Here is a 12,934-nt window from a genome sequence, read left to right as displayed (position 1 = left end):
TTCAGGGATTCCCCGCACATCAGGGGCTTTTTTGCAGGGTAGCTCTTCTCCTATTTTGGAGAAAAGGCCCGCCTCTCCTCCCCCTTACTCTAATGTCAATATATAAAATGGAACGGCCGAGTCCGGCGTGAGGCGGCGATGGCCATGGCCATGCATGAGAAACGTTATCGACGAGGCGAAAAGGAATTGTGCCACCAAGCTTCATTTTTCACAAAGAGTACCTAGTACTTGTTTAAGTGAGTCCGTGCGTGTACGCTTCACTAATATAGAATTATCATTTACCATATCTCCTTCACCTCGAAACCTATAAAGATATATGTGTATACCAGGTAGGTACATATTCGACCGTTAGACCCTGTTTCATAAAGGGCCAGTCCCTTGGCCTTGGGTGCTCACGTTGGGAAAGGATTGTAACGCAACGGAGAAATAGGTACCTGGAATGTAGGGCAGCAGGTTTCTATAATGATTCTTCATAATAATAGACTTAAAAGTTCTCAGACGATAGGTTTTAGTAATTTCTAAGATACCTTAAGACGTGTTCATCGTAGGTTCGTCAGAATAATAGATCAACTGCGACGCAGGCATTTTTAGAGATCCGAGTTAGTTCCTACTAATTCCGACCTTATCTTCTCAGTCGGCCAAACTGTCCAGAGCTACAAACTGCCAAGGAGAGTTCGCATTATGCCCGAACTTACCTCCGCTATGTTCAACGCGGCATGTAATTAATCATGATGACAGAGCACGAGATTTCGTGGACTACGGCTGTATGGTGCCGGAGAGATAACCACTCATTGGATAGTTTCTGAGTCCCTGAAGGGGCAAAATGTTTTGGGATGTTGTCATCTCGGAGAAATATATGCAGTTGCCCACCATAGCCCATCGTAGCCAATTACTTGCCCTACGTTCCTGTATTTACCTGTTCCATCAACTGTCTGTTTCAGTTTGTAGCAAACTGCGAGCCGCGGCTCGTGATATCACTCTCTCAATCGCCTAATTCCTGTCTTCTTACGGACGAAACTGAACACAAAACCCGAATCACCAAGTATAAGGACCAATCACTATTAGGAACCGAAAATAACCGTCTGGGAACGACATTAGTATTCCCCAATAGGGATCATTTCGTCACAAATTTATCATATACATTCTTCGAATCAAGGACGGCCTCTTTTCAAGGCGAACTACGTATAGACCCGATCAGAAAGCCGCAGTGCTGTGTTAGGAGTTACTCGAACCCAGTTGAGTCGTCTATCCGAACCCCTGACCCCTGGCTGATAGGACAAATCGGGGATGAATATTACCTGTATGTATCTACATCTACGAAAGTCATACCTAAAAGTAGCAATACACACTACCTATCTTACACAGATATCATAGCAAACCTTTAGACATGTTATCAATTTTTTTTTATATTTTCGTAGCTGTTTTAGTAACTAATTCCTTCGTTTTCGAGCCAGATGTTAACAGAGGTAAATATCAACGTAAACTCTTCTTAAATACTTGTCATTCAAGATATCCTGCTTATCCCTCATCGTGCGCATTCATCAGCCGATTGACCTCTCCAGGCGAGCTGCCGTGTATCGGTATTGCAATCCTCATTACGCGGGTACCTTTGTCACCCAGGCTACCTTAGGTAGGAGGTAGGTATTCACCACTTCTAGTGCTCATGCGGGCAGCCGTACTTGATGCTACCAATCTCTTTGATAGCCACACTAGAATAATTGTCTTCTATCTGCCATTCACCTTGTGATACGACTTCTGTGGCCTGTCGGCGCCAATGGAAAACCCAGGGTGTCTCTCCATTTTCTTTTCAATAAAGTTAATCAAGCCAGTCCGATAACTTCAGGACCAGATGCATACACGCATGGCTGCTTGGATGTCTCAGATCACTATCCATCACCTGACTCATGACATATAACGACAAGTCTCAATCTATTCAGACATCTAATTGCATCTTCGTCGATCATGGCAGACATCGGTCGTGGCCCAACTGTTCTTGTTTCTCCAAAGCTTCAATATCAAGCCTACACCCATCTTAATCCGAGCATATCTCCTTATACATCCAAAGGTTTCTCATCGGCCCAAGCCCAGGAGGACGACAAAAGTACTACACCGACTATCTCGCCTGGTCCCCGTGGTATTAGCACTGCGGGAGGAACTCCTCTTAGCAGCGGTAATAATATATTCCCTCAAGATTCTTCTACTGAGTATCTCTGTCCGCCTCCGACCTGCCCGGCTAAATCCGATGGATCTCCGATAAAATTAAACTATAGTTTGCAATTAGCACCTCCAAGGCCTCATGATGCTGAAAAGCACTCACCACTCCATACAGCGAATGAGTATTTCGATGCAGATGTCTACACCGTACGGACGCCGCAAGTATCGCCTATGGCATCACAAGGTGGGAATGATGCGTATGTAGATACGCAGGGCTTATTCGACGATGTCCAGCAGCTAGAAGGCAGTGCCGAACCAGGAGAGCAAGTCGAGGCCAGAGCCACCGTTCTAGTTAATGAATCCACTACCGATGCCGGATACGAATCAGATTCAGCAACAACGGTATCTACCTCGGTATCTTCAAGCATATGGGATTTTTCCTTTGAAAACGGTAGGAGATACCACAAGTTTAGGGAAGGCCGATACAACTTCCCAAATGACGATGTTGAACAGGAGCGGGAGGATATGAAGCATGCTATGGTAAAGTTGTTATGTCAAGAGCTACACTTTGCGCCCATTGGAGACAATCCACATGAGATACTTGATGTGGGAACAGGTACTGGAATCTGGGCGATCGAGAGTAAGCCGTCCTCTCCTATGGCGTGACTGTTCAACTATTTTGGTACTGACCTGTCAAGTGGGCGATGCGTATCCTAGCGCAAACATTCTTGGTGTCGACCTGAGTCCCATTCAACCGCAATGGGTACCGCCTAATGTCCGATTCATGGTCGACGACGTGGAAAGCGAGTGGCTGCATCCGCTAAATCACTTCGACTATATACATTCTCGACATACAATCATGGCTATAAAGGACTGGGACCAATTGCTAAAGACTGCCTACGAGTGAGTTCTTCTGTCTCAAGCATGATAAATTCTCGTTTTGAATCACGAATCGAAGCTAAGTTGCTATGTGCTCAGACATTTGAAACCCGGCGGCTGGTTGGAGCTACAAGAAATCTATCATTTCCCCATGAGCAGTAACAATACCCTGGAAGAGGACCACCCGGTCGCCCAATACTGGAAATACGTGGACGAGGGACTTGAGAGTCTCGGTGTTAACTTCAGATTTTCGGATGAAGGTCGGATAGCGGCTTTGATGCGACAGTGCGGATATGTCAACGTAACTGAACGCGTCTTCCACGTACCCATAGGCACGTGGCCGAAAAACAAGATCCTAAAGAGCGTAGGACTATATTGGAAGACGATCCTTCTGGATGGAATTCAAGCCATAGCACTCGGACCGATGACTAGAGGCCTTCAATGGAGAAGAGAGCAGGTCGAGGCCTTCCTAATTTCTGTGCGGAAGGGGTATCATGACAACTCATTGCTGTTGTACATGCCACTGGTCTGCGTTTACGGCCAGAAACCCGGAAGCCAGTGACCAGAGTACTAGGTACTGTTCTCCCGAATAAGGTAGTTGGGAGATAGGAGACTCGCATAGCGAAACCCCAAACGCGAATGTAATTGGGAGGAAGAGGGGGAGGATATTGGATATTGAGATTGACGACGGTATCAACCGATACTACGTAGCTTAGCTCATTTTAGACGTCTGACCACCCTTGCTCGCAGGAGCTATTATCATTGGAGGATAGCATGGTCCATAGCCGGAATAGGAAACATCTTTCATATACTGTATACATGCTGTCCGCTTGTGTTATTCACGACATTCTTGCATGTAGCTATCGTAAATGTTGTTCACAGCTCTCAAAGTACTACGAAGGAGCTGTCAGCTATCTTAAAGAAAGGGGTATCAGACAAGAAGAAAAGCCGACTAGGTAGCAAGCAAGATGATTTGAAATGATATGACAATATTAGCGTCACCATATTATTATACTTAATGCCACACAATGAAATATCTAAGGAGAGAAAGCGCTTAAGAGTGACAAGACCTATACATTTGGCTTGCTTCTAAAAACAGTATATATTAATATTTTTATCACATGCGATGCAAGCTACATATTATCATATGTGCCTACCAGGGGTAACACCCGATGGCGTCGGAAACCTGTCAAACGATCTTCTCTCCATTTTCAGTCTGCACACGCGCGACATACACACGGGGAATGAAACGTTCCTCTCTCTCACCACACTTTATCACTAACATTATATCATATTTCACTCCGATTAAGTTCTTACTTCCCCCACCCCGACCATATATCGCAAAATCTTCAGGAATCCCTTTTGTTTGCTTATAATTTCTGGCTGGGTACGGACAGCAACGGGATTGCTCGAGAGGTAGCCATACTCCCGAAGCAATCAAAAGCCACGCCTCGAAGCTCCGAATGATGATTCGTCACCGCGTGTAAATGTAGGTACCCCCAAGCCCAGTGGCATTCGCCTATCCAGATCCAGAATCGCCGATAACATCACCAACCCCATACACAAGTACACAGTGAGCGTTCCTAACCCCCAAAACGAGCCCCGTGCAGCAACGGCCGCTGTCACGTCAGGCAAGTAACCGCGCACATACGCACAGTTGCCGCTATTGACGATAGAACGCGAATAAATATGACGTGGATTTTGCAAACGGCAACATGGGAAAAGGGGGAGCAAACATGCTTCAACGCCTTCCGGCCCTCCTCTCCCCTAGTAAAACCGGGCGGGACACGGGAATATGAGCCCGAATTGGCCGTAGAACGTGGATAAGAAAGTTACCAAAAATCCAGATGATGGAGCGACATTCTCAATTCTTTCAGCTTTCCAGGCCATCCAGCTCATGTCCCATGGCTGTTGGGTCTTGAAAAATATTCCACGGCATAGCTACGAGGTGGTAGTAGCGCTGGTATCTGCTGTGCGACTCATCTGCGAACAGCAGACCTGGTGATAGTTTGGAGGTGCTAAAGTTCTACGGGTACAGCGTGTGCTATCTCTTGGCACACATAACTCGCATTCTGCTAGAAGGGGAATCTTGACTGGCGAGGGGAACAACTGTCAGTGGCTGCATTGTAGGCGTGACAAATCCTAACGGCCTCCCATAGCACCCAATCAGAGAACCGGCGCCAGCGCCACTCGTATACCATACCCCCCTTTTTTTTTGCAATAGACCATATAAGGTACTTGACAAATCGTTTTCCAAGGGCTTAATAGTGCGGTGGCCTTTGATAAGAGAGGTTTTATTGTCTTGATTACTTTACATTGATAATACCTCCTGAGGTAGAAGCTTTGCAATTGGTGAGCCACTTAATATACGCTCAGGCGGTGCTGCAATAGAATGCCAAAACAATGGTTAGGTAAAAGATCACAATATATCTACCATCAATTTAGAATGCGGTTGGTTGTAACAGCTTTGGGTTCGTTACAAGTAAATAATAGCTCGTTTTAATAGTTCGTTTTCTCGTTTCATATATGAAGGCGGTTTTGCGTCCCGGGGTTCATTGCATTTTACATGTAAGGGGCAACTTACACGATAATTTCTATTACTTAGCTAAACGAACTAGAGAATTTAATTAAGGCTATATTGAGTGATTAGGCAGGTAGTCCAATTATTCTCTTACCATACGCTCCTTATGGTGAGAGTAGACATCTGGCTGCAGCGAAGTTGCCGCAACGTCAGGTTACTTTACGGCTTGTTGTGATATCAACATAGGATACTCAGAGACGCCGGTCTTGTTCGGTATGGAATTCAGATGTCGCTGAATAATGCGCCAGTCAGGTAGTTGCATGAAATATGTTGCCGTTGGTGACGTAGTTGGCACCTTTCAGGGTCAGTCGAGTATATATACACCCTAGGACATGCCGAGGACTCTTCACATGGCTTTTTGAACATAATACTATGACTTATATTTGCCTTTAAGAGTTCGGAGTCTTATGGTCTGAGATACATATTTCCTAGGCTTGTGAGTCTGAAGTATGAGGTATGTATCTAGTTACGTCCCATAGGCGTTATGAGTAAAGCCTATGAGAGGTATCTAAGCTACCTTAGGTAAGTTTTCAACTTCCCCGATGAGATCTAACCGATAAAGAACCGTTATTTCAGTTCTAGCTTAGTAAGTATACCTACATGTCACCTCTCATTGCCGTGCTTGGATATACACAGCTCCCCTAGGATTTGAAATCGCGGCACCGGTGCTGCTTTGGTCACCAGGCAAGGCAATCCAGGACTAACCGTGTTGATGTTCTCCAAGTTAAGATATCTAATGTTCCTTTCCCTAGTTCAACTTCATACATGCCATTACCAGTCTGATTATTGTCAACTAGGGACCAACATACTTCAAACCCATGTGAAAATGACTACCTAGGTAACGTGCATCTTCTTCGACAGTATGGTTCAATGAAAACAGTACTGCGGGCAGCTAATACGTACCTATTCTAAGGTGCATACGAATTTATCTATATAAACTTAGCAAGAGTTAATTCTATAGGACGTTCATAAGCCCATCAGAATTATCTTGGGCTCTGGGACAAGGTGTAGGGGGATAGAACCCACAAAATGAACTACCCGTCTAGACGGCTTTACTGTCTTCGCTCATGAGCAATCGGCGTCAGATATTCATTGGAAACTGCATAGATACCCAAGTGGCTTTAAGAAACCTAATATTAAGCATCGTCAACTGCAAGTAAACTAGGTAGAAGCAACACACAAATCTGGACAGGCTCACAAACGTACAGGGGTTACAGCCCACTGCGGTGCAGACACCCGGGCAAGAAAAGGATAACTGCAGCTCAACTGCCCACAGCAGGTCCGCACGACGGCTAAACAACACACACAACCATCCAGGAAGGGTAGTTACATAACGAAATCTGCAATTGGACCTAGTTTCCCTGACGCTTTCCAGGTCGTCGGGATTCCGATCGTTCTAGTTGTTGGGAACCGAGTCATTGGGTCCCTATAGCCTAAGACACGTCGTGTTATACAAATTTAGAAGAAAAGTAATCGCCGCCTAGGCGCTGCGTGTCTCTCGCGATCCTACCTCGCTCGACGGATTCCTCCAATCTTTTTTACCACTACAGAGACAATACACGCGCGCACAGATTCTCTCGCCCTCGTCTCTCCGGTTGCTTGTACCGGAACTGAATGGAAATCACGGTTCTTTTTCACATGTCTGCTGTGTCACACACCACAAGCGAACGCCTCTTGGACCCAAGACCAAGTCACCGGTAGCTGTCAACCAGTCTCCTGGTCCGGAAGATCCCTGAAATTGTCTTATGTTAATTGTGACCAGTCGTTCCAAGACATATATCTATTCCAGGTAGAAGCTCATATTGGTTGGGGAAGACACTATATCAAACGCCAAACCTTGAACCTTGGTGGCATAATTCCGTCTATAGGTAGCGCTTCCTCTTGCCAACTTAGCCAACGGCCGAGTTAACCACTTCATAAAAAAGGGAGGAGGTTAAAAGGCTCCTACTTAGGTATGCAGCATCCAGCATATTGACTCCCTCACTGCGGGGCTTCGGTCGAAGCCGATACATGTGCTGTATCTGAAAAGAGGAAGACCGTTCGTGGAAATTGTGCAAGGGGAATGAACGGAGGACTTCAGGAAGAGAATAAACTCAAATCAATGAGAATACTGACTTTCTTGCTAGCAGGGTGTATGGATCTTTTGGTTTGATTTCGTTCACCTAAGGTCTTCGAATCCTGGCACCGACTTGTCCCGGGTAATAAGCACCTCTCAGAAGTAATACAATATTGATGACCCCGGTCTGTCTCCCTCTTCCAAGATACATAAAGCTCTGGGGTTCATTTACACAACATCAACACCACGTTGCTGGCTTATAATGACCCCTGAGTTTATAAAAGACTAAACGTTCCTGCTCTGTGTGGCTCAAGTTCACTTTCTAAGTTTTCATATCTACCCGATCTATATTGCCAATAATACAGCATTGCGTATTCTTGGCTGTGCATAATCTGTTTCTTTCTTTTCCTGTTAGTTAAGTCTATCATTGTTCCATGTCTTATACTTGTTATTATATGTAATTACGTTCACGTTGGCGGTCTACTTTATTATCGTTGCAACTTTTGGGGGGTTTAGGGACCTAGGCAGGATTTATTATCACAAGTGTTATCGTCGTTGTTATCACCTGGGAGCCAAAATGGTCAGACGTAAATTGGCTGCCTGGCTCCACCAAACTTCGCCGCCCATGGCAACCTCTCCAAATGAAGAGCCCAAAAGACAGACCGTTAGGCACACAGTCGACCTGCCACCTAGTTTACCAGAAAATAAACGCCATAAGCAGAAGCTCCAGAGAGAAGAACCTACCTACAACAACAACAATTCCCGAATTGCAAATTCCCAAAGGAAAAACAATACTCCCTCAACGATGGCGTCGTCGAAGATGATTGCGCTCGCGCAGAAAATCACCTCCGAGACAGAGAAAGTAGAGGCTTACTTTAAAGTCAACGGCCTAGCAACTCCAAGCTTTGATGCGCATGCGCCCGGCGACTTTTCTTTCATGCCAGAAGACATTTCCCGAAGCCGACGAGAGGTCATTCAGGCCACCCAAGAGCTACATGATCTCATGGTTGGTCCCCGAGAGTCGGTTCGATGGATGGCTTGGGACGTAAGTTCCTCTCCGGGTCCCTACTGCCTGCAATCTCTTAATAAAAATATACATCGCTAAGATATATATCATTAACTGACCTACCGAAATAGTTCATGAACACCCAGAGCCTACAGCTTCTCAACTATTTTGGGATCCGTATGTTGGCTATAACCATATATTCATGCGTGAAATGCTGACAATATATTACAGCGGCACTTGTGCCCCTTGACGGTTCCATCACGCTCTCAGAGCTCCAAGCCAAAACGCCTCTTGACCCGATCAACCTTGCCCGCGTGCTACGACATGCTATGACGAACCACGTATTTCAGGAATTGAAGCCCGGCGTAATTGCGCATACGGCTGCATCAAAACTTCTAGCCGAGGACCAGGAATTGCAATCCTGGGTGATATTCAATACAGAGGGCGTCTACCCTGCATCCGCGCAGGTAATCAATGCCCTGAAAGCATATCCCGAAGCGACAAGCCTTACCCGCACTGGCTTCAACTTCGCCTTCAACACAGTAAACCTGGAGCCTATGTTCGTCACGATCGGAAAGGACCCCAAGCGCGCCAGTCGCATGGCACAGGCTATGAGTAGCCTTACAGGAGGCGAAGGATACGAACTGTGGTACCTATCGGAAGGCTGCGACCTAACAGATGTGAACGCCCGCGGTGGAACTATGGTCGATGTAGGAGGTAGTCATGGCTTCGTCGATGTGCATCTAGCCAAGGTGTACAACAACATCAAGTTCGTGGTACAGGACCTCCCCAGCACCGTCGAGAGCGCGCCGAAGCCCATCTGCGCAGATGCTAAGATCACTAAGCGCATCCAATTCCAGGCGCACGACTTCTTCAAGGAGCAGCCCGTCCGCGGCGCCGATGTGTACTTCTTCCGATGGATCATGCACAATTACTCGACACCCTACGCCGTCCAGATCCTCCGCAACCTAATCCCAGCCCTGAAGCCTGGCGCACGAATCATCATCAACGACCACTGCCTCCGAGAGCCTGGTATGGAGAACCCTTGGGATGAACGTCTGATCAGAAGCATGGACCTTGTCATGTTGAGCTTGCTGAACGCGCAGGAGCGTGGGGAGGAGGATTTCAGACAGCTATTCAAAATAGCTGGAGACGGATTCGTGTTCAAAGTAAGTATCTCCTCATCCCCTTTAAAACCAAAGACTTAACTTAGCATACTAACTCAATTCTCGAAGAGTGTCACCAGACCGAAGGGTTGCCGCATGAGCATCATCGAGGCAGTGTGGAAGCCGGATGAGGTTGACCAGACAGCAGTGACAAAGAACCTTTCCGACCTTACACTTACGTAGAAGCGGTATGGGCAGGGAAAACCGTCAAGATACGTGGGCTGCTCATCTCGAGGTGTGGGCGGTCGGGTGGCTAAGTCTGCAAGCAAGTGTTACTTAGAGAGTCGTTACGGCGGAAAAGACCACTGTGCATAAGGCAACGATAGTGATGCGCTGGGTAGAGAATGCCCCTCCTGTTGATTGCATAGCCGGAGGAAAAGTTCATGAGTTCTGCTTCTGCTTTTTTTCGTTTTTTTTTCTTTGCTGGATTTTTTGAGCTTGATACCTGACCCCTTGACCGTTTGCGCCTGAACGCAGGAACACGAAACGAATAGGAGAAAAAGGAGGTTAATTCGGACAAACCCTTCACGATTATGATGTCACAGGGAACGAAGAATGTATGGTTAAGGGGCGCCATACGCGAGTCTGTTAATAATATCGGCATTGCAAAAATATGTGCTTTCCTGGGGATGTTTAGCTCCGCCTCAGATCGTCCCGCCTCTCCCCGTTTCTTTGTGTTTTAAGATAGCAATTCGGTCGATTACTTGCTAACTTAATGAAGTTGTCACAGATCCTTAGAGAACCTAGGTACCTACCTAGGTATAACTCATCTATTAAGGGGCTTAATAAATACGGCGGAGTGTGTCAGCGGAGTTCCCAGCTGGTGATTCGTTCACATACTCGGAAGCCGATGGGGCTTAATGCTGGCAATGCGATCAAATGATCGACAATAACATAAGAGCCGCCGGTCAGAGAGCCAACCATAGAAAAGTGTGATCCGGCGCTTTCTCGGACCGGCTCAAATAGATTTGGGCCTTGCACCAGGGCTATCGAACGATGAAATGCTTGGTGGGCTCTCCAAGTGACTCCAAGCGACTCCAATTGACCCCAGATCAAACATGCCCTGTAATTGTGGAGTTTCCTATCCGAAGGAACTGACCCAGGACCCAGGACCCAGGATGGTCTTCGCCCCAGAGCGAATTCTACATATAGCCTGGGCTCATGCATTAAATCAGTATTATAATCCGGGGTTGCTTCCCCACACTCTAGATATCGTCCCAGTGGATAACTATAGCGTAGCAGCGAAGGCGGGCAAGTTGGAGATGACCTCGGCGGTATATCGTCGAGCGCCACGATATTAGCAATGGCTTCCTCCGCCGTTCCCATTCAAAATTTCGGTCCTACTCAGGTTTATGCCGCGTTACAGCCGCCGAGGGTATCGTGTCGACGAGTATATATATATATATCATCAAATCGACGAGCTGTAAAGTTGATTTCATGAGCATCGGCAACCACAAGATTACCATCTTCAGCTTCGTTCCTTGACTTCTTATCACTCTTGAGACTTCACATCAGTTCAATCTTTGGGACACTTCAAGATGAAAGCTATCACTGCGCTAGCTGGCTCCGGCCTCATCACCCTCGTTCACGGTCACGGGTACTTGACTATCCCCACCAGCCGTACTCGCCAAGGATCGGAGGTAGGTCTATTTCCCATGATAAGCTTTGGGGTTACAACGAGACTGATTCATTGTCTTCGATATGCATAGTCTGGAAAGGATACTTGCCCGGAATGCACCATTCTCGAGCCGGTCACAGCCTGGCCGGATGTCGATGTGGCAAAGGTGGGCCGCTCCGGACCTTGTGGATACAACGCCCGTGTGAGCTTCGACTACAACCAGCCCTCAGCGGACTGGGGAAACAAGATCGTCGCCACGTACTCTCCGGGAGATGTTGTCGATGTTCAGTGGTGCGTCGACCACAACGGCGACCACGGCGGAATGTTCGCCTATCGAATTTGCCAGGACCAGGCTATTGTTGACAAGTTCCTCGACCCCAACTATCTCCCCACCGAGGAGGAGAAGCAGGCGGCCGAGGACTGCTTCGAGAAGGGTCTCCTCCCTTGCACTGACGTTGATGGCCAGGACTGCGGATATAACCCCGACTGTCAGCAGGGCCAGGCGTGCTACCGAAACGACTGGTTCACTTGCAACGGATTCGACAACGGCGACCAGACCAAGTGCCAGGGTGTCGACAAGGCTGCGCTGAACTCATGCTTCACGACCATCGCAGGTGGCTACACAGTTACCAAGAAGATCAAGATCCCAGACTACGTGTCCAACCACACGCTGCTCTCGTTCAAGTGGAACTCTTTCCAGACGCCTCAGGTGTACCTGTCGTGCGCGGACATTGCTATTGCCGACGGCGGTTCCGCATCGACTACGACCAGGCGATCCACAGCCACCAGTTCGTCCGCGGCCCCTACAACAAGCACCACGTGTACCGCCACCGTAAGTAAAGTAGCGCTGACATTCAACCAGGCCGTCGTAACAACGTACGGGGAAACAATTAAACTTGTGGGCTCCATCCCCGAGCTCGGCAACTGGGATGTCGCGGCTGCGCCGGCACTGTCGGCAGCCCAGTACACCGCCGCGAAGCCCCTGTGGACGCTCACCTTGAGCCTCGCACCGGGCCGCAAGTTCGAGTATAAGTTCGTCAAGGTGTCGAGCAACGGGGCGGTCTCATGGGAGAGTGACCCGAACCGCTCGTACACCGTGCCGAACTCGTGCGGATCGACAGCCACTACTGTCGAGGGAACTTGGCGCTAAAATAAAATTCTGTACATTTATTTTATTCTTTCCGATTATGGATATACATATATAGGTATATATATTCTTTGGTACATATGATGATGGAATGCGATGATGAGGAGGTTAATTCTTATAAAATTGATAAAACTATTTTCCTTTGCTGACATTTTCCCCCCTGAATGCAGTTATCTCCGTGCTTCATAATTACATATTCGGTGTTATTTGAATCGTGGGGTGGTTGGAGGTTACTTTAGGTACTAATTCACATAACAGAGATTGTAGTCAATCCCCTTTCGCGGTCTATGATTCATCATCATCATAACCTCTTCCCCTTATCTACGC

The 12,934-nt window shown here is 47.4% G+C and overlaps 3 protein-coding genes across 3 annotated transcripts; all 3 read left to right on the top strand.

Annotated features, from left to right (window-relative positions):
- The first annotated feature begins 1,938 nt into the window (after positions 1 to 1,938).
- On the top strand, positions 1,939 to 3,619 carry F4812DRAFT_465815 (S-adenosyl-L-methionine-dependent methyltransferase). Its single transcript, XM_047938490.1, has 3 exons — positions 1,939 to 2,794; positions 2,853 to 3,057; positions 3,133 to 3,619. The coding sequence occupies exons 1-3, from the start codon at positions 1,963 to 1,965 to the stop codon at positions 3,593 to 3,595; spliced, it is 1,500 nt and encodes a 499-aa protein (XP_047788901.1). The 5' UTR covers positions 1,939 to 1,962; the 3' UTR covers positions 3,596 to 3,619.
- A 4,628-nt stretch (positions 3,620 to 8,247) lies between these two features.
- F4812DRAFT_465811 (S-adenosyl-L-methionine-dependent methyltransferase) lies at positions 8,248 to 10,527 on the top strand (the record flags this gene model as incomplete). The annotated part of the gene is made up of 4 exons (XM_047938489.1): positions 8,248 to 8,715; positions 8,808 to 8,853; positions 8,908 to 9,845; positions 9,912 to 10,527. 4 exons carry the CDS (start codon positions 8,248 to 8,250, stop codon positions 10,023 to 10,025), a joined length of 1,566 nt encoding a protein of 521 aa, XP_047788900.1. The 3' UTR covers positions 10,026 to 10,527.
- A 702-nt stretch (positions 10,528 to 11,229) lies between these two features.
- F4812DRAFT_85797 (carbohydrate-binding module family 20 protein) lies at positions 11,230 to 12,666 on the top strand. The gene is made up of 2 exons (XM_047939499.1): positions 11,230 to 11,482; positions 11,552 to 12,666. Exons 1-2 carry the CDS (start codon positions 11,381 to 11,383, stop codon positions 12,608 to 12,610), a joined length of 1,161 nt encoding a protein of 386 aa, XP_047788899.1. The 5' UTR covers positions 11,230 to 11,380; the 3' UTR covers positions 12,611 to 12,666.
- Positions 12,667 to 12,934: the final 268 nt, after the last annotated feature.

The sequence above is a fragment of the Daldinia caldariorum genome (assembly GCF_022478825.1).
Source record: "Daldinia caldariorum strain CBS 122874 unplaced genomic scaffold F4812scaffold_12, whole genome shotgun sequence".
In the NCBI taxonomy this organism is placed as follows: domain Eukaryota; kingdom Fungi; phylum Ascomycota; class Sordariomycetes; order Xylariales; family Hypoxylaceae; genus Daldinia; species Daldinia caldariorum.
This window is presented reverse-complemented; position numbering and strand designations above follow the sequence as displayed.